At 45.3% G+C, this 26,289-nt stretch overlaps 2 protein-coding genes across 15 annotated transcripts in view; one reads left to right on the top strand and one right to left on the bottom strand.

Annotated features, from left to right (window-relative positions):
- Window positions 1-13,391, top strand: part of CAPN3 (calpain 3) — a 49,398-nt gene extending 36,007 nt beyond the window's left edge. Inside the window, exons 11-24 of one of the 2 annotated variants that reach the window (XM_089904970.1) lie at window positions 935-1,104; window positions 1,449-1,460; window positions 2,102-2,310; window positions 3,081-3,117; window positions 4,864-4,881; window positions 8,235-8,393; window positions 9,330-9,407; window positions 9,785-9,842; window positions 9,941-10,005; window positions 10,488-10,556; window positions 10,646-10,724; window positions 10,942-11,058; window positions 11,379-11,437; window positions 11,848-13,391. In XM_089904970.1, coding sequence (XP_089761096.1) covers window positions 935-1,104; window positions 1,449-1,460; window positions 2,102-2,310; window positions 3,081-3,117; window positions 4,864-4,881; window positions 8,235-8,393; window positions 9,330-9,407; window positions 9,785-9,842; window positions 9,941-10,005; window positions 10,488-10,556; window positions 10,646-10,724; window positions 10,942-11,058; window positions 11,379-11,437; window positions 11,848-11,874 — 1,157 coding nt within the window. In that variant the 3' untranslated portion in view covers window positions 11,875-13,391. The remainder of the gene's footprint in view (window positions 1-934; window positions 1,105-1,448; window positions 1,461-2,101; window positions 2,311-3,080; window positions 3,118-4,863; window positions 4,882-8,234; window positions 8,394-9,329; window positions 9,408-9,784; window positions 9,843-9,940; window positions 10,006-10,487; window positions 10,557-10,645; window positions 10,725-10,941; window positions 11,059-11,378; window positions 11,438-11,847) is intronic. The other variant, XM_022587371.2, reaches the window with a different exon arrangement.
- ZNF106 (zinc finger protein 106) overlaps window positions 13,012-26,289 on the bottom strand; it is a 62,020-nt gene continuing 48,742 nt past the window's right edge. For all 13 annotated transcript variants that reach the window (XM_089904759.1, XM_089904779.1, XM_089904763.1 and 10 more), the window contains 8 exons: window positions 25,486-25,602; window positions 22,968-23,159; window positions 22,093-22,155; window positions 20,937-21,056; window positions 19,993-20,064; window positions 19,099-19,170; window positions 17,345-17,491; window positions 13,012-16,905 (listed from right to left, as the gene is read on the bottom strand). In XM_089904759.1, coding sequence (XP_089760885.1) covers window positions 16,849-16,905; window positions 17,345-17,491; window positions 19,099-19,170; window positions 19,993-20,064; window positions 20,937-21,056; window positions 22,093-22,155; window positions 22,968-23,159; window positions 25,486-25,602 — 840 coding nt within the window. In that variant the 3' untranslated portion in view covers window positions 13,012-16,848. The remainder of the gene's footprint in view (window positions 16,906-17,344; window positions 17,492-19,098; window positions 19,171-19,992; window positions 20,065-20,936; window positions 21,057-22,092; window positions 22,156-22,967; window positions 23,160-25,485; window positions 25,603-26,289) is intronic.

Genomic DNA, 26,289 nt, shown 5'->3' with positions numbered 1-26,289 from the left:
CCAGAGATGAGGAAAGCCTAGGCCAAGTCAGGAGCAGCAGAGATGGGGGTGGATGGGACAGGTTGAGGGGAGGGAATACTGGGTGATGTGGAGATGGAAGAACGACTTCAAGATTCCCACTCTGGGGGCCTGAGCACATGGTGCCAGGGAGGTAACATGAAACACACAAGAGAAAAACAATCGGTGATTTTTTTTGTTTGTTTTTTTGGATGGAGTCGGTTGTGGGGAGGGGAGGGGAGGGAGGGGAGTTTACTTTGAGACATGGGAAGTCTGAGGCACCTGTAAATATCCAGGTGAAGATGTGTGATAGAGAACTGGATGCATAGATAAGAATGGTACTTGACTCTATGATAGGGACTCAATATAGATTTGTGGAAGGAAGGAAGAAAGGATGGAAAGAAGAGAGAAAGGAAAGGAGGGAAGGAGGGAAGAAGGGAATGAAGGGAGGGAGGAAGAAAAAAAGAAAGATAAAAGGGACAAAGGGAGAGAGTCAAAAGAGAGATTGAGGCTGGGATCTGCAGCTCAAGTGTCACCAGCATGCAAGGAGCAGTTCGAAAGTGGGAGTTGATAAGACAGCCTAGGGAGGTAGAATGATGGGGTGAGAGAAGAGGCCTAGGACCAAATCCCAGGGACCAACAACACTGACGAGAGAGGTGAGGAAAGTGAAACCATCAGCAAAGACAGAGAATGAAAGTTCAGAGATGAAGGAGGAGCCACGCAGGCATCAGTGCAGCTCCATCTGCATAAAGGTGTAAAGGCTACCCCCCACACACCAAATAATTAGACAAATGCCTGGATCAGTTTTTTCCCGTACATATTTGAGCACCTAGGTGTGGTGGGATAGAGATAAATAGGTTCCCTCTGTCTCATCTCCCATCCTGCCTTGTCTCTGAGAGGCAGATCTGAATGTACAATTCCTTTCTGCGGGGCACAGACACTTTCTGGACCAACCCTCAGTACCGTCTGAAGCTCCTGGAGGAGGATGACGACCCTGACGAGTCCGAGGTGATCTGCAGCTTCCTGGTGGCCCTGATGCAGAAGAACCGGCGGAAGGACCGGAAGCTGGGGGCCAACCTCTTCACCATCGGCTTCGCCATCTACGAGGTGCACCATCCCTGATCAGCTTCAGACCACCTTTTCAGGAAGGAGGCTTTCAGGGGGCTTCCCGAGGGGTCCCCCGGCTTTCCCAATACCCATGACCCCCCCCCACAAACTCCTGATATCGGGCCCACTTGTGTCAGAACCTCTTAGAAGTTTGTAACGAGTGGAAAAAACCCCCCGTCTAGGGGAGGTGGAGGGGGGCCAGGGCTCTCCAGGTAGGTACACGGGGAGCCAGACCCCTGCATTTGCTCTATGATTGCTAGCATGCCCTTTTGGCAAGCTTTCCATCCCCATTCAGATCTGAAATCACAGAATCTGAGCACCTTCCTTTTCTGTTTCTCCCCAAGGTTCCCAAAGAGGTACAGAAGTGGAGCAGCCAGCAGTGCGTGCAGCGTTACCTGGGGGCCTGTGTCCACCTGTGGCACATCGGGGAGCCTCCTGTGGGGTTTGTGGGCAGGACTACGATAGGAGAGGGCCTTGCCCTCATTACTCAACTCCAGAGCCAGGGCCTCAGGGTACTGCATGGCCTCCTGACCACCGCCCCTACAATGTGCCCTTTCACCCCTCCCGCCAGAGACCATCGCACACTCACACACTCGCTCACACTCACACAGACACATTCTGAGGCTGACTGCCCTCTTTGGGGTGGAGGGATGGCTTCCCTCAGACCCCAGCTCAGCTCCCCCTGCCTCCTTGGGGTCCTTCCCCAGCCTGGAGGTGATCTGGAGCTAAGCAGCGGCAGTTCTGGTAAGTGGCCCTGAGTGGGGGATGCCAGAGTTGACACTTCTGGATCACAACATAAAAGGAAGGGGATATGGATGGAGTAGGGAGCTCCAGGGATGTTGAACTATTCGAGGCCTTAGGAATCAGAAGTCGGTAGGCCATGACTGTGAAATGGGTGACCAGGGAATCGGCAAGGAGGACTCCCTGGAGGAGGACTGAGCAGGACAGGGCATCCCTCCCGAGGGGCTCAGGTCCCTTGGGCTCTTCTCTCCCTCAGATGCACGGGAACAAGCAGCACCTGCAGAAGGACTTCTTCCTGTACAACGCCTCCAAGGCCAGGAGCAAAACCTACATCAACATGCGGGAGGTGTCTGAGCGCTTCCGCCTGCCTCCCAGCGAGTACGTCATTGTGCCCTCCACCTACGAGCCCCACCAGGAGGGGGAATTCATCCTCCGGGTCTTCTCTGAAAAGAGGAACCTCTCCGAGTGAGTCCCAGCCTGGCTTTTCCCCCTAAGAGCCCACATGGCCCATTCCAGAGATTAGAGGTGTGAGGCAGCTGGACAGGTCTCCTCCAGGAGTCCTGGGATATGCTGACCAGGCTGTACCTCTTCCCCTGTTCCCAAGCCACTGGCCACTTCTCCCCTACATCTATCCATCCCACAGATAGTTATCGAGCACCTGCTATGTCCCAGGCACTCTTCCTCTAGGCACTGAGGACACAGCAGTGAATTAAACAGAAGGAAATCCCTGCCCTCATGGAGCTTAACATTCTAGCATGAGACGACAATGTACAGGAGAAAGCATACAGAGTATATTAGATTTAGATAAGTGATAAGGAGAAAGAATAAGGTGGGAAGAGGGATAGGAGCAGTTGGAGTTGATTGAACTTTTAGGATTAGGATGACCAGGGAGGGCAGCAAGGCCACATCCTGCCCTCTTGGTCATCAGAGGTGAGTTCATAGGTCCTGCCACTTTGACCTCTGTCCCTAAAAGAAGCACAAGGTCCATGGATAGGTGGCTGGGTAATGCATTTGGGGAAATCTGGACAAAGCCAACAAGAAGCTCTGTGTCTGCACTTGGCTGCAGGGAATGATACCTGTGGTGGAGGATGTTAGTTCCTGGGGTTCTCTTGAGGTCAGTGCCAACTTGACTCTGAGCAGCCTCTGAGCAGCCAGGTGACCTGAGCAAATCCCCTCTGTGCTTCCTACTTACTCCTGGTGACGCTGAGATACCCTCATGTTTGTGTTCCTCACAGGGAAGTTGAGAATACAATCTCCGTGGATCGGCCAGTGGTAAGTGGTTTGGCTCTTACGTGTGAGAAGGCCCAGGGCACAGGCGGGTGATGGAGGGGAGAGTGGGTATCAGCAGAGGGACGTGGGAGTCTGGGGTGTGCAGAGCAATTACTCCGTGTTACTGCAACTTCTGTGTGGCATGGCCTGAAGTCATGGGACTTACGTCCTGGGGATATTTAGTTAGTCCAGGGGCTAGAAGGACAGAAGAGAGTCATAGAAGGAGCAGCAGTTTGAACAATTGGGGGGGGATCAAGGCCACAGGAAGGGATGACAACAGCAGCGGCCAGCTCTGGATTCTGAGTTAGAATCTCACATAGAAAAAAAGCAGCCCTACACTGGCTCTGAGTCCGTGTCAAAACCCGGGTCCTCCACCTGCCAGCTCTGTGACCTAGACAAGTTATGTAACTCGTCTGACTCAGTTTCCTACCCTGTAAAATAGGGATGGTAATATGTGCCTTGCAAGGCTTTTGTGAGCTTTGAATCAATGAGATCATGTACATGAAGGGTCTGGCAAAGCACGGGCCCTTAAATGGTGATTATTGTTCATGTGTTTTACATCTTACAAGGTACTTCTCACATGTGTCATCTCACTTGATCCTTGCAAGGTTTCTGAGATGTAATAATAAGGTCATTCTCCCTGATTTTCAAGTAAGGAAGCAGAGGCTCAGTGGGGTTAAAGGGCTCCCTTGAATTCACAGAGCTTGTAAATGGCAAGGCTGGAACTCACATCCAGATTCTCTGAGCCCAGACTCAGGCTCTCTCCCCCATCCCATGCCGAGGCCTGTCCCCCCCAGGGTGGGAGGCCCAGGGTTAGATGCACAGAGCTGGTGTGTGTTGGGGTCTCCTTGCGTTGAGGAGTCTTGTGACTGCCTTGGACTTTGGGCTCTGGCTAATTAATTGTCCCTTGTGTTCTGTGGGTGTGTCCTGGGCCAATAAGAGGACAGCAAATGCCCCACTGAGTCATCTTCTGGGTAGTGACACTCATGGTTCTAATCCTGACCCTGTGCTAGCGGCAGATCTCCAAGTGCCTTCTGAATTATCACAGATGTTGGTTTTAGTATTAAGTGCATTTGGTGCTAGTCTCGTCTTTTGAATGTCAGTAATCAGTGTATTTATCAGACGTTGCAAACTGAAAAGCTTCCGGGGACTGGCAGGTCACCTACCGGAGTGGAGCAGGCAGGCGTGGGGGTTTTGGTGTCCCTACGCTGGTATATTCGCCTGTAGTTGTCAACTGGCACTTGGTTTCAGTGTCGGAGAGACAACTGGTGTGGCGGTGCGTGCAGCAATCTGGAGGGTGCAGAGAGCTGCTGCTCCCAGCTCCCTGGATTGCTGTCACAGGGGGCCACAGGCCCGTGCAGCCTGCCAGACCTTCTCATTTTACCAAAAAAAGTCAAATAAAATTCATTTGCAGGCCAGTTTGGGTGAGCCACTTTTTTTGGTGTTTTAGTAACCAACTTCATTAAAAAATACAAAACATCTGCCAGAAGATCTCGCCTTCCTTGGCCACGTCCAATAGCAGAGTGGACTACAGAAGCAAAGCCATAGCAGCCGCCAGTCTCTGGGCCTGGAGAGGTCTCTTCTCCTTTCACCCTCCAGGCCCATTTGGCTCCATGTGACCTGGATTTCTGGACCCTGGAACCTCACCCCAGACTGAGGACCAGGTCACAGGGAAGCCAAAAGCCACTGGGTTTTCTGGGAACTTGCTTTTCACTTATTCTGCATTTATTATTTCCTTTCCTTGTGCAGAAGAAGAAAAAAACCAAGGTGGGTGTAAGAGGGTGAGTGGGCAGAGAGCACAGCGTGTGCGTGCGCATGAGCATGCGTGCACTGGACTTGCCCCCCTCCCCCCAGCCCTCCACCTCCTTCCCTGAGCTCCTGTGGCATCTGTGGGTACACAGCAACGATAGCTAACGCTTGCTGAGCGGAGGCTACGTGCCAGGCACCCTTCTAGGTGTTTTCCATGGATTCTCTCAACCCTCACAGCAACTCTATCAGATTGGTACAGGCAGACCTCGGAGATATTGCAGGTTCAGTTCCAGACCAGCACAATAAAGCGAGGATCGGAATAAAGCAAGTCACACGAATTTTTTGGCTTCCCAGTGCATATAAAAGTTACGTGTACACTATACTGTAGTCTATTAAATGTGCAATAGCATTAAAACTAAAGTACCTACCTTAATTAAAAATACTTTATTGCTAAAAAATGCTAATTATCATCCGACCCTTCAGCAAGTCACAGTAGCAACGTCAAAGACCACCGACTGCAGACCACCATAACAAATAACATAATAGTGAAAAAGTCTGAAATACTGCAAGAATTACCAAAATGACACAGAGACACAAAGTGAGCAAATGCTGTTGGGAAAATGGCACCGATAGACTTGCTCAACACGGGGCTGCCACAAACCTTCCATTTGTAAAAGGGCAGTATTTGCAAAGCACAATGTAACAAGGTATGCCTGTACTACTATTATCTCCATTTTCAAAGGAAGAAAAGCTACAGGCAGATTGACTAACTTGCCCAAGACCACACAGCCAGTAAGTGGCAGAGCCAGCCCTTGGAACCAGGAGGTCTGGCTCTGCAGTTGTGCTCTGAACCACCACGTTATATTGCCCGCTCATAAGAGGGAGGGAGAAGATGGCCCTCCAGTGAAAATGGGCCTGACATGGGGGTCCTGCACAAACCAGAAGGAGCACCTCTTCTTTTTCAGAAACCGGTTTGGCTAAGCTAAGCAAGGCTTGATTCTTGCGGGTAATGGCGATGGGTTCTGTTCTTCAAGGGACAGTGAGAGAGCTGTGTGAGGATTTCCATGGAGAGTGAGGGCCTTGTGATGCCAGCTGCCTGCTCAGCAGACAGGACGGCTCCTTCTCCCCCCCTCTATTTCCCTGCCTGCTCCCCAATCCTCCTTTTTTCTTAGCTTTCTGTGGAAGGGGCGGTGAGGACGCCCAGAGGGGCTGTCACTGCCAGGGCTCTTGTTCCAGGTGAAGCCTGTTGCAAATCCCCTCCTAGACAGTGACCTCTCTCTCTGAACTAAGCCCCCCTAAGTCATGGGCCCTGATGGACTCTGCTTGCTGTGCGTGTCCAGACGGCAAAGGGGAAAGGGGAAGAGAAGCTTCATTGGCACAGCCCCAGAGGAGCTGCTCAACGTGACTGCTTTAAAGGGGAGAAATGAGGAGAGCTACCTGGGCAGCTTCCCCTCCTGGGGTCTTAAGGAATAGTCCCTCCTGGGTGTCCTGGTTAAGACCACTTTGCTGTAAGAACACCATCACTAAAGGTGACCATGTGTGCTAAGAGCATCTCAGGGGCCTCAGATGAAAGCTTCCATCTGAGACCAAGGGCACTGTTTCCCTTGTGTGGTTTTGGAGCTCGAGATTACCACCTCATCCTTGCTCCATTCACCCCATAACTTCCCCATAGTCTTCAGGGTGGTAGTGCCTACAGTAACGGTGCCCCTTTTAGAATTCTGGTTTGACCACCCAGAGTGCCATCCAGAAATGACTGACCTTTGGGCATCCTCAAGCCCACGGAGCCGTAGCCATAGGCTATCAGACAAGGTTTGGTGTTAGTGTTCATGACAGCGTCTGGAAGGATCCGTCATAGGGGTCCTCCAAGCACTGGTGCTGATGCAGACCAGAGCTGAGAGTCATCGAGCACCTAAGCACCTAACACTGCATATTAAGGCACTGTGCTGGGGGTAAAATATACATTGGTTTCATTACAACAGTATCTACAAGGTAGGTGCTGTTATGATTCCCCTTTTATAGATGAGGATAAAGACTCAGAAGTACTTGCCTAAGGACACACAACTAATGGAACTGGAAATCATATTTGTCTGCTCCGAAACCCATGTTTCTTGCCCTCAGCTCTCTGGTGCAGGCCCCTTATACTCTATTGCCTGTGTTGCCCAGACCCACACTTGGGCCCCAAGATGTGTGCCTGGCAGAGGTGCCCCATGGCCACACCATGTCCATGGGCACACATCCCCGCCTCAGACTGTGAGCCCCACTTGCTCTGGGATTCCCTACAAGCATCAGTTACTTGAACAAGACCCTTTGCTTGGAAGGCAGAGCAAGCCAAGGTACTTGGGGCCTGCTGGGAGCCAAAGCCAGGGAAGCTCTTTCCATAGGTCTGTCCATTTGTGCTGTCCCAGACGAACAGTATGGAAAGGCAAATGGGGACTCAGCGGTCAGGTTCCATTTCTGCTCTGAGAGACTCTGATTGCCCCCTTGCTCTCTGCCCTGCAGCCACCAGCCCAGCCTTTCTCCTCTGGCTTTCCTTGTGGGATGTAGACACCAACCAGTACTGGCACAGCATGGCAGCTGCTCTCCACCCTTTTATATCCTCCTCACTTGCATGAGCATGTCTGGCAAATACCCCTTATATTTGTGTAGCATCTTAAATGTTTTTGCAATACAATTTTACATTCAGTATCCCATGTGATCCCCATAAGAGCCCAATGAGAAAGGCAAAGCAGGTTTTATCATCCCCATTAATGGATGAGTAAACCGAGTCCAGAGGATATTTCTCAGATGTGAGGGGTACGGCTGGGACGCCAGCCAAGTGTTCTGACCTCACTCACTGACCATGCCATTAATCAGAGTCCTTTTTTCAATGTGTCCTCTGCCGAGTCCTAGAGGCTCCTTGGAGGTGCCTCAGTAGCTGCCACGGTGATGTGGGGATGCTGAGGGAAAAGAGCTCTGCCTTCTTCATCAAGCAGAGAAGCTCTGTTTTTAATGACTTCTGGGGAAATTTAATTTGAACAGGGCTTCCATTTGAAAAAAAAAATCTACAAAATACTTGAAAACCACTGCACTAGATCATGCTGCTTTTAGCATTCTTAGCATTTTCATGTGCACTAACTACCTTGCTTAATCCTCATAATTCTACCATGAGGAGATAAGGAACTGAAGTCCAGAGAGACTTAGCATCTTTCCCCAAGTCACACAGCTTGTTAGTGGCAGAGATGGAGGTTGAACGGAGGTTCAGGAACTCCCAGCTCTGCTCTTTCCCTCTTCACTGGACAAAGCTGGTCCAGGAAGGAGGTTGCCTCCTTGTGCCCGCTCAGCCAGTAATCCGTCTCCTTCCTGCCCCCTCCCTACTTCCCTCCTCTCTCCAGCCTATCATCTTCGTTTCAGACAGAGCAAACAGCAACAAGGAGCTGGGTGTGGACCAGGAATCAGAGGAGGGCAAAGACAAAACAAGCCCTGATAAGCAAGCGAAATCCCCACAGGTTTCCGAGCATGTGCATGAATGGGGTAGCCAACACACAACTGAGGTCTATCCTCTTGGGGTGCATGGGGGTTGGAGGGGCCACAGGGGTGGGGTGTCCCTTTAACATCTAGAGGTTTGGGTTTGTCCCACTGACCTTTTCTCTCATCAAGTTCTCCTAAAATCTGGGATGCTGCTTGGGTGAATGTCTTGGGGTTGGCTGCCACACCAAGCTGGTCCTAGGCCTGGGAAGGACAGGTTGAGCCTCCCCACTGGAGCCCATCCAGCCAGGAAAGAGAGAGGGATGCAAAGCCTAAGACAGAAGCAACTTGAGATGGAACAACTGTTTCCTGGTGTCATTAACAATGGGGAGGATAAAGAATAGTAGTGGAAAAGGGGGATGACACCAGAAATGGGAGTCCTCCAGAGCTCAGGGGACGGTGTTAGAGAGGGGGAGAGGCGGTCATATAAAGCTTACAGGAGGTTATAGACTGAGAGGCAAAAGTCCACAGATAAACCCAGGGCTATCTCTATCCTGTAGTGCCCGTGCAACGGAGTGGGGAGGGGAGGAGGGTCCTCTGAAGATTTGGCCTTGATGACAGAGGCAGCTGGAGCTATCAGATTGGTCTGGCCCCCTCTGTCCTGCTGGGGCTGGTTTGGTTGGGATGGTCAAGCTCAAAACAGTGGAGGGGGCTCTAGCAGGTGTGGATGGGGGGAGAGGACCAAGAGGGCTGTCTACATGATTGCAGAGCTAATATACCTCCTCTGGTTAGAATGTCTGAGCTGCGGGGGTATGGAGTGAAGGGTCACCTGGGCCTAGACGATCCTCACTCCAGATCACCAGGTTCAGCTGAGAGAGAAGAGCATTTGCCCTGTACCCAGCTCCTGCTGCCACCTAGGGCTGTTTTAGGCACCTGGCTCCTTCAGTCCAGAAGGAACTTTCCTCTCGGGTCTGTCCATCTCGCTGGTCCTCACCAACCAGTTTTCCTTTGCGCTTCCATAGTCAGAGCCCGGCAGTGCTGACCAGGAAAGTGAGGAACAGCAGCAATTCGGGAACATTTTCAGGCAAATAGCAGGCGATGTGAGTACCTCCAACCCCGACTCCCACAGACACTCCTCTCCTTAATTGCTCAATTTGCCAGCTATTTCATTATGGTTCAGTAGAGGTCATTTTGGCTTTTGGTGGAAACAGGATGTATGAGTGTAGCGCAGAAATCCACAAGTGAAGTCCTCGAGTTTTTGAGCAACACACCCACTGGGTGGCTCTGAGCTGCCCACTGCAGTCTGGACAGCTGAGGCTGCAGTGTGTCTTCCTCAGAAGAGCCCCAGGTTCCCCACGACAGAATAGCCCTGACAGGGACTTTACAACCACGGACAGCCGGGATTTGTTTTGCAAAGCCTGGGCTCCATCAGTTGCTGTACTCTTGAACCATGACTCTCTTCTCCCTACCTCCTCAGGACATGGAGATCTGTGCAGATGAGCTCAAGAATATCCTTAACAGAGTTGTGAACAAACGTGAGTGGCTCAAACTCTGTGAGAAACAGGTGGGTGGGGGGGGCAGTGTGTGTCCAGTTATCTGAAAGCAGCTCCTCACTCTTCTCCATACCTCCCAGATAAGGATCTGAAGACACAAGGCTTCACGCTGGAGTCCTGCCGTAGCATGATTGCTCTCATGGACGTATCCTTCCTGCCACCCCTTCCCAAGCCTCTGTCATCAGCCCCTGTGCAGCCTCTGGGGGCTAGGGCAACAAATGGGGTGGGGGGGCCCAGTCAAGCAGAGGGGCTCAAATTCATGCCCGAGGAAAGATTTAAGGAGGCCCTGAGTTACCACCTCCTGGCTGCTGGTCTGAAAGGGGCTGTTGGAGGAGGTACAGTTGGGAAGAACATTGGCCTCTGCTCTTAACCTCAGGCCTGGGATTCTGCCTGGGGCCCTAACGAAAGTGGTCCTTAGGAGAAAGGTTCCCTGGGTTATAGAGCAGGCATTAATTTTGACTCAGGAAGCATAGAGGGGGGTGTTAAATACCAGGACAGGGCAGAGTGGGATATCCTGGGCAAAGCTCTCCTATGGGGCTACCTTCCCTGCACAGCCACCTAGAAAGCCCTCTCCCCATCCAGGGGGATTTTGCTATGTGCCCTGTAGCCCTGACTTCCTTCCTCCAGACAGATGGCTCTGGGAGACTGAACCTGCAAGAGTTCCATCACCTCTGGAAGAAGATTAAGGCCTGGCAGGTGGGATGAGAGAACGAAGGTGGGAGTGAGGAAGGGACTGATTCAGAGATTCAGTGTGCGACCTCTGTCCTCAAATTTTCTATTGCCAGAAAATTTTCAAGCACTATGACACAGACCAATCCGGCACCATCAACAGCTACGAGATGCGAAATGCAGTCAATGACGCAGGTGTGGGGAAGAAAGGGGGTGGCCAGGATGCGGACTGGAGCCGGTGGGAGAAGGAACGGGAGGGGAGGATGGAGCCACTTGGGCCCTACTAGAGATAGGAATGAGAGGGCTTCTCGCTTTCCTCTCCCAGGCCCCAGAGTGACCAGGAGGCAGGGGAGATAGCACGCAGGCCTGAGGGCTCCAAGCCTACCCCATCTCTCCTGTGCTCCCCCCACAGGCTTCCACCTCAACAACCAGCTCTACGACATCATCACCATGCGCTATGCAGACAGGTCCATGAACATCGACCTCGACAGCTTCATCTGCTGCCTCCTCAGGCTGGAGGGCATGTTCAGTAAGTGGACAGCTACCCTTTTGCTCTCTTTGCCCCTCCTGCCCCCTCTCCTGCAGCGACAGCTGTGGTGGCGGGAACCTCCACTAACTGACCTACTGTATGACCTTGGACAAATCCCAATCTACTCTATTCAGACTGAACAAAGATGAAGGGCCTCTTCAGGCTCAGAATGGGATGGCAAAGGGAGGGTTACGGGTGGTACTCTGCCTGGTAGATTTTTGTGCTGAAGAGCAGCACTTAGCACACAGTTAAGAAAAGGTAGAGCAGTGGAGGGGGACTGAGCCTTTAACTGGCCTCTGGCCTGTGCGTTCTCCACACAGGAGCTTTTACTGCATTTGACAAGGATGGTGACGGTATCATCAAACTCAACGTTCTAGAGGTAAAGCCTAATAGAAGCCGTACAATCCCCCTGTACCTTAAAATTCGAGGTAGAGGAATCCATGAGGAAGACTGGACACACTATGCACTCCTCACTTCCCAACGGTGGTGGAGGGATGGGATGGGAAAGGAACATAAAGGGAAGCTCACGGCTCAGCAGGATGTGGCTCATCGGGAACGAGGACTGGGGGAAGGCTCCAGGGAGGCCTCAGTTCTACAATGACTTTATGCTGGAAAATATGTACCTTCTAGGAGAGATCTGTGGGAAGGATACAGTACACCGCTGCTTCTCAGAAAATCTTCCCAGTGTCTGGCATGCTGGGGGCTGTCCCTTTCCTCTACCCCATTAGATCCCTAGGGCTGGGCTCCCTTTTCTTGTTTGCATTCTGATCTTGGGACTTCCTCTTTCAGTGGCTGCAGCTCACCATGTACGCCTGAACCAAGCTGGCCTCATCCAAGGCCATGCAGGATCACTCAGGATTTCAATTTCACCCAACAGAGCTAGAGCCACTTACCTCAAAGGACACAGTAGCTGCACCCCCAGCAGACCTCCAGGCACCTCATCGGTCTTGTTCCTCCTCTACTCACTTCCTTCTCAGCCTCAGGGTATCTGTCCATCTGTCATGCCCAGCCTCACCCTTTAGTTAAGGAATGGGGTAGGGAGAACAACTCTGTCCCTGTGCCACATGGAGGCAAGTGTCTCCGTCTGCCTCAGCTAGCCATGGTCCAGTGACAGCTTTGCTTGGAGTCTGAGTGGCCTCAGCTCTGAAGCAAACACTCCCTTTAGCTTGCCCTCGGCTGTTCGCAGAAGCATTTGCCAGTGGCACTCAACACTTCCTGGTGCTAGAGCCCTCTATCACCTTTATATTCTCCCACTCCCATGACAGCAGCCCAATGAGCGTTTGGTTCTGCCTGTTTCAGGATGGGCCTGCTCCAGAGTAAGCTAGCTCAGCGGAAGAGGGTTGCACACTTTGGGTTATCTGACTCGTAAGTTTGGTTGCATTTTGAAAAAAAGTTGATCTAAATAAAGGCACCTGTATAGCTGGCTTGATCGTGTTTTGTTTTCTCACATTTAGATGTCAGCCATAGCAGGGATGAGTAGCTCCAATCTTACCCATCACGTATAGAGAGCCGTAGTTTCAGAACACAGCAATGGAAAATACACACATACACAAATAAATCCTAAACCCCACTTTAATCATGGCTTTTGCTATTTCTTGAGCACAGGAATCACTCAAATACTTTCCAAGACACATGAGGAAAGGAAGGGGAATAGCTGTTGGTGTCTAGATCAAGACAAAATGGGTCACCTATAACCAGAGGGGCCAGTTACCTGAGTGTAATGGAGCAGAGATAAAGTTTTTAATCCTAGTTCCTCCACTAATATTGACCTACTGTATGACCTTGAACAAATCCTTATATGTAGCGGTCTGCCGAGCTTATCTGGACCATGATCTGTGGCATATCTACAACCATCTTTCATTTTCTACCCAATTTCCTTCTTGTTCTCTATACCAATGTGGAAAAGAAGGGTTTGGCTATGAATATGAATATGCAGATAAGGTAACAAAAATAAACAATTAGTAAAAGTACTTTATTTTCCCCTTATATTTGCTTTATAACTTGCTTTACAAAGTTAGGAAGTTCGCAGCTTTATACCAAAATGTAAGAAGGCTAAGCTATTTGCTTATAAACATTTTTGCAGTCAAGTGTCATCTGATTTCATTCTTCTAACCCATATTCAATTAAAAAAAAAAATCAGACACCAAGGGTGCTGGCACAGCTCTAGGGCATATATTTCTCTTGAGTAGGAGGAAGATCTTCAACAGCCTTTCCTCCTTGACTCCCTCCTCCCCCAATTCAGTTGGGCTACTACCTTGAATTTAGAGGAAATCTGGGAAACGTTAGTCACCATGTGACCCAGCAAGGCCACATACTTGGGGGTTGGAGGTGAGGTTAGAGGTTATTGTCTGGTAAGCAGTAGGTTTGGTTTAATCAGGATTTCACATCCACTTGTATATGGGACTCAGTATAACCCAAATCATCTCTACCACAACTTCTAATTCTAACCATTAGACAGCTTCTCCGAAATCCTGAGGAACCTGATGATTTGGGGCAGGGATAAGATCACTGTTTTAACATTGTGGCAGGCATGGCCTTCTTAACCGTTTTAGGAGTTCTCCTTTAGGTAACAGGAACAAAATTTATAAGACAGCGTATATAAATTGCAAACCAGAGGGTACCTGCTGTTTAAATCCCACTTCACAATATACTTTCATCTCCCCTCCAATGAATTCTCTTCCATAAAATATACCATACCATTCCGCTAAGTTTTGTACACCTACTCCCACCAAATCATCCACATACCTAGTCACTAAAGTTGTGCACTGTATAATCTACCAAAAAGAAAAAAAAAACAAAAAACCCTTTGTTAGGCAAATAATCACTTAAATGGCAGTGATGTTGCCTATAAATTATAGATAGGTCAGGAGCTAAACACTCAACTGCTAACTCTTCTGAGGCAGAAAAAAAATTCTCCACAAAAGCAGGAGTGTAATAGCAATGACGTTCTCTCAAATTCAAGTAACATCAGATCAAGATAACTTTATACTGTGTTTAACTGCTTTATACTGAGTAGAGCCGTATACCAAAATTTTGAACCTGATTAAAAACTTCAGGATAAAACTTGAAGTGACTGATATGTGATCAGAATAAACTGCCATTAAAACCCGAGCATATGCGCACAAAAGGATTTATGCTATGGTTCTCTTGTCTTCTAGCTGTCAGAAGTGAACACAAGTGATTAAAAACAACATTCTAAAAATGGCCTCCAATTCCTTATAAGAAATGAGTTGTGTTTTGTCAGGTCATGTAACAATTGCCTTCCTCAACTAAGTACTAAATATCAGAGCCAACACAAATCCCTGAGCCACTGCTCTACTCTGAGGGGGAACAGAAGGCCAGAATCAGCCAAGACATTGTAGAAGACTTAAAACAAGACTTTTGCATAACTTTCAAGACACTTAAAAGTCATAACATACAACCATAAGCAGTCAAGATGCTTATGGTGCCTTTATTTCTAAACAGGTGGCTACAGCAGTGCATATAGGGCAATACACTAACCTGGTGTTAAACGAATTTTACGCATTCTTGAAACAAAAACATTATTGCCACGGCTTCAAAGAAAATTCTTGTGAAATGAGAAAAAGTATTACAAGTATAGGTGCCCACGCGCATACACATGTACAAGGAACATCCACAACTGCACACATAAAGGCAGACAGACTGTGCGCGATTCTGTGAAAGTTAAAATCAAATCAGTTTTTACTGATTCTATCAGTCTGTTCATACCTACAGTTCCCCATGACTGCCCAACACCTCATATACCCCCTTCTAGCTGTACAGAGGCTCCACCACTCTCATCTTTTCAGACATGTCCTCAGGCAGGACAGAAGGGCACCTACGCAACAGAGTATGCAAGACTTCCTCAGCACACTGCCCAGCCAACGTGGAAATGTGGGTTCACTACAGCCCAAAGGAAAATGCTAGGTTTAGCAATAAATCCAAACGTACTTTCCTGGGAATCACCATTCCCAAACCCACAGAACAGCTTAGCTTCTCTGGTCACCTGTACAGGAAATGGGGTGAGAGATGGGAATGCTTGCTCTCAGACAGAAACAGCACACATAAACTTTATGCAACAGGATCTTCTCTGTTCTCTCTCAAGTATCATGCCAATCTCAATAGTTGTGCCATTCATAAGGACAGAAGTAAACAGCTTGTGGAGCCATTCATTATCTAGATGTATCTCCTAGATTAGTTCTTAATGTTTTTTTTTTTTTTGGATCCAGTGAGAACCACTGGAGGCTTCCCTGGAAAAAAAAACACCTACTTAGTCTTACACACAATTCCAGGGGGTTTGGATACCCTCTTGAAACCTATCCATGAACGCCTGGGGAAGTCCCCCTGCCCCAGAGCCTGAGTGAAGACATGTGAGTAGACGTGTGTGCACTAAGATGGGTGGAGATAAACCTGGATGCTCTGCAGTCCTAGGAAAGAATAGGCATCACATCTGAAGCTTGGTATGTGGCGCTGGGCTCTTCTCCCTTTTCCTCTCTCTCTCTGTAGAAACTTTCAGAGTTTTGAGAATCTAGAAACAAAAGGCTGGAAAGCAACACCTCCATGGCTTCTCTTAAGAGTCCAGAGAAAATCCAAAAACAAAGCAGTCTCATGAAGGCTTTGTTCATTTGGCTGCTCTCAATGGACAGGTAGGGTCTTTCCCTTCATCCTACTCCACCCTTCCCAGCTAGTGGGGAGGTGAAGGCAAGACATTGGTCTTTAAGAAGCCTGCCTGAGGCCTTGAAAACTATATTCAGATACTTTATCCTGACTCCCCCATTTGAGTACTGCGGGTGGGTGGAAAGTACCCTGTGAACCCAGAGGAAGTATATGATGGCTACTGTCAGTCCAGGCACAGCCAGAGAATAGAAGAGTGGGGTTTGGCAATGAAGTAAATGAAAAGGTTTCAAACCCACAGCCTGCCTGGAGAGTCAGGAGCTGGAAAGAGAGATAAAGGTTATACCTCCAGTTCGAACAGCCTGCCAATACCTGCAGTGAGTGCCCAGGTCTAACAGTGAGGTTTCCAAGTAGACATTAGGTCTATGCACTGCCTTGAACTGAGCACTCTGTCAAAATCTGCAGAAATTCAATAGGAAGTACTGTCTGTAAGGACTTGTCATTATGTGATTTGCTGCCTGAGTCCCTAAAATATAATCAGCAGAGCAGTTACTTTAACTGTTAAAAACCTATTGTGTGTCCCTTTAGCATTTAAAGCCAGCTCTGTCTATCTACAAAGAGAATACAGAAACACACTGTACATAATTGTTAAGAAAGGGAACTATTTGCTTCCAATTTAAATATCCAGCTGTTATAATTAACTGATTGTAATAATTAAGGAGAAATTAAAACTGATCCTAAAAATCTAGCACTGGACAAATTTGTACTTAAAAGCCTGCCTATAGGTTTAAACCATCATAAGAACAGAAACTAAAAATCACAGACTGAAATCAATAAAATATACATATGATTAGGGTCAAACCGGGTAGCCAATTAAGATCTGTATTTTAATAATCATCTGGAGAACACCAGTAGCATAAATTACCATATGCCATGCTGTCCCAGAAGAGTATGGTTCCTTAAAAATCTGTTTAAATCTGACAAACCTCCAGCAAGAGCTTAGAAGTGTAACCTATCACCCCATAGAGCTGCCCAGACTTATGCTAGTGGTAAGCCTGGCTAGTAACCACTCTCTCCTTCCCTGATTCACTAGGGAAGGGAAGACACTGGCCTGTGTAAGGGGCTGATGTGAAATTAGTTCAACTAAAGACTTCCCAACATGGGAGGCAAAAAACTTCATGAATCAATTTTGCTGTCATCCTCAGCATGTCGTTCAATGTGTCCTGCAGCATCCTAGGAATAAAGGGAAAAGGGCCCATGAGAGAAAGGATGGTAGTAGGGCAAGAGAAGGTCAAAGCTAGGGAGCTTCACAGGTACATTCTAAGATCCATACATGAAAGGCAGTTAGGACCCAGTACTCTAATTTACATGGAACTGCGCAGTTAAAGATGAGTTCTTAACAAGAGCACTGTAATAAACCTCTAGGTTCAGTTACTGGACTGGAAACATGTGAAAACATTCTCTTTAGGCTCTTTCTCAAAAACTACCTATTCTTCATTTGAAACCTCATTAAGCTATACACCAAATCCCTGGATAGTAATAAAAAGAAAAATCCCTACACTCTCCCTGTTTATTGCAATTGTGAACATTCTAATAAGGCAAAAAAGGTTTACTGAACCCTGCTCTGAGCAGTCAAATGACCCCAGGTTGACCTCAAATCCCACTGATGTACCTGTTTGGATCCTTTCCTAGCAGTAAAAAAAGCATCACAGTTCTTCCAGCGACATTTCAGAGTCTGAAAGTTCGGATTTGTATGGTCAGTCAGCAAATGTTGTTTTAAATGATCTATGACGCCAAATATCAGAGAGCAACCGTGCCACTGGAGGGAAACAGAATGAAAGGGTAAGTTTTTAAAGAGCATAGGAAACATGCAATGAGAATATTCCTCACTTGCATCCTGTAAGTAAGTCCCTATTCTTTAATTTATTCTTGGCTAGGAAATTCAACAAAGCCAGAGGTAACCAAATTAATCATCAATTTAATGAGAAACTTGAAAAGACTGGGAAGTCTTTTGACAGTGCAATATTTTGAGAAGGCAAAGCACTAAGGCAGCCATTACATCATTAGATAAGGAAGCTGTTAGCAAATACTGACAGACAAGTTACATAAAATTCAATTTAAACCATACTTATGCTTTATCTTGCCATCATAAAATGAGTTTCTTAGTCCATTTATTTAAGAAAGGCAAAGAGCTTTCCTGCAATACTTAAAGGGTTAATTTTAACAATTCTAAGAACTGTTGACTTGTAAACTTGAAAATACAAATGTCTGATAAAGAAAACTACATTTGTGGAAATACTTGTAGAAAACTGCCAAGGAAGCCTGACTTTACTAACAATTTTTATTACTTGAATCAAGTCTTGTGATCACCTATTTTTTTTTTTTTTTACTGTATTATAAATGTGGCTATGTTTCAATTGTTAGTCAGAAAACATAAAGACTCTTTGTCTTGGCTTTTTTTCCCTACAGGCTTGTAAGAAATCCTATGATTCTCATTCTAACATGTTCATTTCTAAAAAGCAATGCAAATTTGAGTTTTTCCTCTGTAAGCACTATTCCATCCCCCCAGCTTTAAAACCAGAAGGTATTTTCCTCGTTTCTCTAGATAAGTTAAGTCTATTTGTATATTCCGGAGCCTGTTGTACTAGATTTTGCTTGTCTTCACTGAGAAGACTAAAAATCAAAGATAGTGATGTGTAAAAAGCTGAAAAGTAATTAGGCCAGAGACAAACCCAAAATCAAATTTTAAAATGGAGAGCATCCAGTTCATTTCATCAATGCTGAAAAAGGAGGTCAGGGTTTAGGGAAAAAAAAATTCAGTGCCATCAGCTTTTCTCTGGTCACAACTAACTATTAGAACTGATGAAACAAATTAAGGTTTATAAGAAACAGTGTGAAAGTTTTGAGGGTTAATCACCAGCTCCCACCCAAAAATAAAAACCACTCAATTTAGCCTAGTAAACTGAGGTTTAAAATTTCAAAAATGCAAATTTTTATCTGCCTATTCCTCAAAAACCAATGAGGAACAAACCAAACTATACATGTAATGCCTGAGGAATGGCTAAAGTATTGTGGGCAGGTCATGAAAATAAGCACTTACACCTTTCTTTCACACACTTCTGTACTGTTGATGTTTTTGTAGGCATGTTTCAATAGAGTAATAAAACAAAATAAAAAACACAAAAGAGATAAACTGAGTGGATACTTAAATATGCTTTATATCTAATCCTAAGATTAGACTTTTCATTACAGAAGTATGGAAGCATTTTATGTAGTTTTTAAAAAATAAGCTTATTTGTCCTACAGTGGAAGGCAAAAGTAGACGCTCAATATAAAAATGCTAAACCGATGACAATGAAGATCTATAAATTGGCCTGGGGTTGTGCAACATCTAAGTCTGGTGACAAGAACAGTTTCACTGCTTACCCAGCAGCGGTAATTCTGCATCAGATTCAGCCTCACGGCCTGAATACTGCCATCATAACAGCCAGTATAAATCTAGAGAAAAAGGTTTATCACATCAGACCAAAACAACACACAATAAAACTACTACAATCATCCTCAAAATAAGAGTCAAAAGTTACTGGTAGCAGCTACAACAACAAGAAAACATAAACCTAAACCCAAACCAGCCCCATTGTACCATAATGGGAAAGTATCTTGTAGATCTTCTAGTCTGGACACTTTGAAGCTGTGCTCCTTAGAGAGCCACTCTTGGGATTGTGGCTGAGAGCGGAAGTGGCAGGGATCAGAGGCACCACTTATACTTTAACTGGTGTAGCTCTGGCTTCTACTGGGCATTGCATATTAGGCATCTGTATTTCATTGGAACAAAAGGTTCTACTGCTTAAAGTATGAAAAACATCCATTCTGGTTCAACCTCAAAATTTAAAAATAAAATAAATCAAGGATTAGCAGGGTTACATGAGTTAGCTTCTACTTTTAGGTCTGCTATAACTATGCCACACTGGCCAAATCTCCTGACTCTATTCCAATGTACTGTCCAGATCATAATGTCTCTGAAAAAAGCAGCACTCAATTTTTTTTTTTTGGAAACATCTTAAATTTACCTTCTATTTAATGGTGGTATTATATTTTGTATTGTAATTATTTTAGCTCTTAATAAAAAAAGGAATATTCAACAGCATTACTGGGTTTTCAATATTATAATACCAAGAGATAGAAAGACATTCAGTAATGAGGCATATCAAAAACAGATGTCATTTTTGGAAGTGACAAGTAGTAACATTATTAATAGTTTGTACAATTTTTAGTAAACACATTCAAAGGCAAATATGTGGCACAGCAAATTATACTCACCATACTTTTATGGATGGTCATACACATAATCATGTCTTTGTGTCCTCCATAAACTTGCAATCGATCATGCGACTTGGGTGGAGGGAAAAAAAAAAAGGAGAGAGAGAATTAAGGTTATTTATACCTTGTGTTTAACAGGCATAGTCCCTGAAGGCCTTTGAAAGGTTTAAAACTACACCTGAGGTACCAAGCTGAAGTACCAGTAGCATGTTAACAGAAACATAATCTAACAACTCCTTCTCCTCATGGGAAGAGCTGGTAACTGGAAAAAATAAAACCAATTTCTGTGTAGTGTCAAAGTCTCAAACCTGAAATTGCACACAAAGAGAATCAGACAGATGTTACAGACTATAGCTGCTCTCCAAAAACCATTTAAATTTTTTTTTAAACCATTTAATTTTTTTTTAAAACAAATTTATTTATTTATGGCTGTGTTGGGTCTTTGTTGCTGTGCACGGGCTTTCCCTAGTTGTGGTGCACGGGCTTCTCATTGTCATTGCTTTTCTTGTTGTGGAGCACGGGCTCTAGTTGTACAGGCTTCAGTAGTTGTGGCATGTGGGCTCAGTAGTTGTGGCTTGCAGGCTCTAGAGCTCAGGCTCAGTAGTTGTGGTGCATGGGCTTAGTTGCTCTGTGGCATGTGGGATCTTCCCGGGCCAGGGCGCGAACCTGTGTCCCTTGCATTGGCAGGCAGATTCTTAACCACTGCGCCACTAGGGAAGCCCACCATTTAATTTTTAACACGTGTGAGCCTGACCAGGTATCTCAGAGTAGTGTTTCTGAAAGCATCCTCCAAGGACCAGCTGCTTCATAATTATCTGTAGCACTTGTGAAGAACTCAGATTCCTGAGTTCCACCCCAGCCTTTCCATATAGAAAAATCAACACCAAATCCAAATAGACAGTCTCCCCAAGTCATTCAAGCAAAATACTGGGTCTAAATTCTACCTGTAATTCATAGACACGAACAAATTTATCCAGGCAAGCAGTCACCATCACTTTTCCTAGGATATTCACCACAGTCACTGCATGATTGTGACCTTTATAGATCCGTACAAGCTCACCAGTCTGCATCAGAAGAGAGATAAGAGTCACTAGACTGACCTTAAAGATTCCTTCCGACTTTTGAGATTTATAATTCTGTAATTCTAGAAGACATAATTCTGAGACTACTTGTACAAACGCAGCTGTACTAATTTTAACAGATGAAGTACTCCCACAAGCATTTTTTACTTTTACAAAATGTATGCACTGTATCTTTTTTTTAATAAATTTATTATTTTTGGCTGAGTTGGGATTTTGTTGCGCGTGCAGGCTTTCTCTAGTTTTGGCGAGTGGGGGCTACACTTCATTGTGGTGAGCAGGCTTCTCATTGCTGTGGCTTCTCTTGTTGAGGAGCACTGGCTCTAGGTGCGTGGGCTTCAGTAGTTGTGGCTCACGGGCTCTAGAGCGCAGGCTCAGTAGCTGTGGCGCACGGGCTTAGTTGCTCCGCAGCATGTGGGATCTTCCCGGGCCAGGGCTTGAACCCATATCCCCTGCATTGGCAGGGGGATTCTTAACCACTGCACCACCAGGGAAGCCCTGCACTGTATCTTGATGGAGAGAACCCCAAGTCACAGAAAGAGAAGGGCCACAGCTATGTGTGTATGTATTTTATAGCTTTTGAAGTATATTCACTTTTATCATTTCACTGCATCTGGACATGTCCCTGAGGCTGGATAACCCCCAAGTTTACAGACTAAGAACTGAGCTTCAAAAGCAGCCTCTATGACTTGAGCAGAGTCTCTTGGCTGTTTTTACTTGTGCTATTTTAAACTATGTATCATATCTACTTTCTTAGAGCCTCAGATGCTCAATTTATCTCATGTTTAGATGAGGCATTCAAACTAAACCTTACGTAAATTTTGAGTCTATTCCCCACTAAGAATTTTGATGAGGTCAGAATTTCTACAGTACTTAATATTATCCAAGAGCTTATGCGCAGGGATTATTATTAAGCCTTTCACTAGAAAAAGGGCTTAATTTAAATTGCAAGAGGTCTGAGGAATCCTTCAAGCTTTAATCATCATTCTACTAAAGATTTCTTCACACCAACATGGCTTACGTGAATGTTGTGGGCATGGACTGACTGATCACTGGAGCCACTGAACACAAGGTCATTCACCACCTTAAAGAAAAAAAATTCAGTTAATGAGATTCGATATAACGTTCTGAGTTTCCTTTAACTTGTAATACACATTAGCAAATTCTACTTCCCACCCTATTTTGAGATGAGCATGAATGAGGTATGAAATAAGTTTCTCAGACAAATTTTCTGAACTGAAACTTATGTGCTGCCACCAAGTACTCTGATGAATTGACAATGTACTACTGGTTTTGTTGCTTCTTCGGAATGATTACGAAGCAGCCTAGAAGGGCATTCGAGTATATCTACATTCTACAATAAGATACAATTTTATTTGTCTCTTGGTTAATATATTAAAAAACAGTATGTCCTGTGGTAATCCAAGCCTAAAGAAAAGGGTCATAGGGACTTCCCTGGTGGCGCAGTGGTTAAGAATCCGCCTGCCAATGCAGAGGACATGGGTTCGAGCCCTCGTCCGGGAAGATCCCACACGCTGCAGAGCAACTAAGCCTGTGTGCCACAACTACTGAGCCTGCGTTCTAGAGCCCACGTGCCGCAACTACTGAAGCCCGCACACCTAGAGCCCGTACTCCGCAACAAGAGAAGCCACCGCAATGAGAAGCCCATGCACCACAAGGAAGAGTAGCTCGTGCTCACTGCAACTAGAGAAAGCCCGTGCGCAGCAACGAAGACCCAACACAGCCATAAATAAAAAAATAAATTTTTCAAAAAAAGAAAATAAAAAAGGATAGTAATCTGTATTCTAAATAAGGCATTAGACAACATGGTAAATTTCATTCAAACCCTTCTATTTGTACCAGACAATGAACTCCTATTTTTTGCACTATACTTGCCTTCATGCAGAGAATGGTTTTGCTGTGGCCCTCCAGAGTTCTAAGGAGCAGTCCATTCCGTGCATCACGCACACTAATGGTACAGTCATAAGACCCCACAACCAGCAGCTTTCGGGCACCTTCCTGAGCTGTGGCAAGACAGCTGACAGCCCGAGGGCCATGGCATTCAAAGATTTCAAGTCGTTTGTTGTTCTGAAAAATACACCACCATTATATGAAGTAAAAGCAACTTAGTTGGAAAAATTCAACATCAACTAACCCAAATCACTACCTTGATACAAACTCTAAATTCTAACACCAGTAAGTTCTCATATCTACTCCCTATCCCTAACTCCCCAACCTCTGCCATTCCTATTCCAACACTCTGCATTCATGACTCCTTCCTTCCTGATTCTCGTGGGGACAGTCTCACATTATAAACTCATTTCTACCTTTGACCTGCACTATCCTGATCATAATTAGAATTTGGTTCTCTTTTATGCCCTCTCTCACTTCCCTTAAATTAATGATAATGAATGATAAACCTTTTTTTCATATTTGAATACACTTTCCACAGACCCAAGAACTCTCACTGTTTATTTGTCATCCAAAATTTATGCACTCTGCCATGATTGTTTCCAAAATTCTCTTTGAGAACTACCTTCTTAGACAATCTGAGTCTCTCATTCTCCACCTTTCTGCTATTCCGACCTTCTTCTGACTTCTGGTTCTATGTCTATCTCTCATGACATCATTAAGTTAAACTACAGAAGCCTTTGTATCAGTCAGAGTGGCATGGTCACATCCTGAATTCCCAAACATTCCTTTAACTCAGATTTTAGACTTGCTTCCCTCATTCCCAAACCAAACTTGTTCATAAAGTTTCCTACTTCCCCAAAACTCTAAAGAGGTAGTTTAAGGTGCGTGCATGAGATAAAACTCCTAGAAACTAGGCAAGAGCAGCAGCTGGGAGCCTACAGAGCTGAGCATCAATCTCAGTCATCTTGAGATGCTGGGGAGGTAGATCAATGGAGTTCAGGGCCCAATGGCGGGAAGGCCCAGGTAAACAGCCCATGCTTTCTGTTGAGCCCCAGAAAGCACTGCGTTCCAGGAGTATGGGCAAAACAGAAAAGGTCCAGCCCTAACAAGGCTTCAAAATTCATATCTCTGCAGAAACTCTCAGATCTCTGTCTCAAAGTCCATCTTTGCTGGGGCTTTTCAACCATTTAAAGATCATTTCAAAAAAATAAAAGTAAAGACCATTCCCATTTGAATTTGTCATCATCTTGCCCCAAAACTTCTACCTACCTTTGATTACCTTAATCTCACAAAATAGAAGAGAACTGGGTAATTATCAAGTTTTATCCTTTAAAATATTTTAAATCTATTCTGTCTTCATTTCTATTGCCCTAACCAAATCTAATCTAGGTTGTTAGCACTTTGCATTTAGAATGCAAAAACCTTTACTAATTACCCTTCTGTGATCTATTCATATCTAGTGAACCAAATAATCTGACGCTTGATTATATATGTGCTAGTTTCTTCTAATTTGATTTTAAGCTTATTAAAGGCAGAAACCATGACATATTTTATTGCATTCCTTGTAAGTAGTTCCAGCTAGCTGGTAGAAGGAGAGATAGTAGGTACTAACTAAATATATGATACTGTAACAAGGCATAACACAGTAACATTCTAACACACTGTTAAAAGATGACCAGATGGCCTCGGGATAGAATGCTACAACTAACTAGTAACCAAACCTATCACTTCTACCTCCAATTACATCTTTTATCCATTTTCTCTTCACCTTAGTCTAATCTTTCATGTCAGCTGCCATAACAAAGCCTCCTAAATGGTCTCCAAGCTTCTACTAGTACCAGTATTTTCCATCCTGTTCAACTCCAGACTGACATTTTCTAAAATACAAATTAGATCATGTCTCTCTTACTTTAAAGCTTACAAGTCCAACTACATTAACAAAGCACACAGGGCCATTAAGAACTGGTCCGTATTTCCATTTCCTAAGCCTTATCCTGAGACCCAGCATGTAATAGTGCTCCATAAAGGTTTGCTCAACAAATGGATTTATATTTGGGTCAGGAAAGAATGAGGCCCACAGGCACGAAGGCAAACCTTGACTTAGTTCAAGTCAAGAACAAGCTACCCTCATGAAACCCTAAATCAGTTCCAAACCACAGCAACGTCATACTCAAAGGAATTTAAGCTCATTTCATGGTGTCATTCTTAAAATGAGACAGACTAGTTTAACCTATGACTCATTATTTGGCCCCAAATCATCAGGCCTGGTTTAATTTAGTAGAGTTACACTTTGGTCCTGGCACACTTGGGCCTGAGCAGACAGAATGCAGCATCTTGTTTCACTTACAACAGAAGATAAATTTTTGAGTAGCAGCTAATTCTGTTGCTTTCTCAAACACACACAAAAACAGGAAAACATCTGCCTTCAACTTCTTCCCACACACACTCACACCATTTTCAAGTGGCATGGGAATTCAGCCTTCTCTCCCCAACCACTAACCTTTATGTTGAAGGTGACCACAGTGCCATTTGCCAGTCCTGCATAGAGAATTCGCCACCTACTGTGGAGGCAGAGAACCCGGTCTTCCAGCTGTAACTGCTCCACACACTCTCGAGTCTGATAAAAGCACACAACACCTGATCAGCAGAGATTAAAGGCAAATAAGATGTGAAAACAATCCTCCTGAGAACAGTGTGAAATGATTTTTTATGAGGAAGAAAATGTAGCATCCTCTATTTTGTAGAAGACTATCTTAGACTGTTTTCTGCTTTGAAATATGTAGCCAAATACCCTCAAGCTGTAGGTAATATAGTAAACAAATGTAACTTCTAATGTTACCTATGTTTCTAATTTGGAATGTAGAAATTCTTCAAAGGGCACTATGGATTGGGTTCTAGCCTCTTAAATTAAGTAGCCAAAGATAAAGTTAAAGCTGCACTTGACATTTAAAAAGGAAAATAAAGATTATAGTTGTATATCTGATAATTGCATTAATCAAATATGCGCTTTCCTGCAACTGATTCTCTATTTTAATAGCTCCCAAATGCCTCCTTCAAACCAGTATCAGGTTAGCTGGTCTACAATTACCCAAGAAGCTTTGAAAATATATAGAACCCTAAGCTTCACCCCAGTCTCTGAGATTCTAATTCAGGCCCTGGAATATGTGTTTTTAAAATTTTCCTTCATAGTTCTGATGCATATCCAGGTTATACAAACACAGTTTGAGCTGACCTTCAAGAAACTATTTCCATGAATTTCCAGAACTGGGTTATACTGATAAAATCTACTTACCTAGAACCTAGA

This window comes from Delphinapterus leucas, chromosome 2 (genome assembly GCF_059928025.1).
Source record: "Delphinapterus leucas isolate spDelLeu-1000000601 "Yukka" chromosome 2, BTC_Dleu_Yukka2, whole genome shotgun sequence".
Classification (NCBI taxonomy): domain Eukaryota; kingdom Metazoa; phylum Chordata; class Mammalia; order Artiodactyla; family Monodontidae; genus Delphinapterus; species Delphinapterus leucas.
This window is presented reverse-complemented; position numbering and strand designations above follow the sequence as displayed.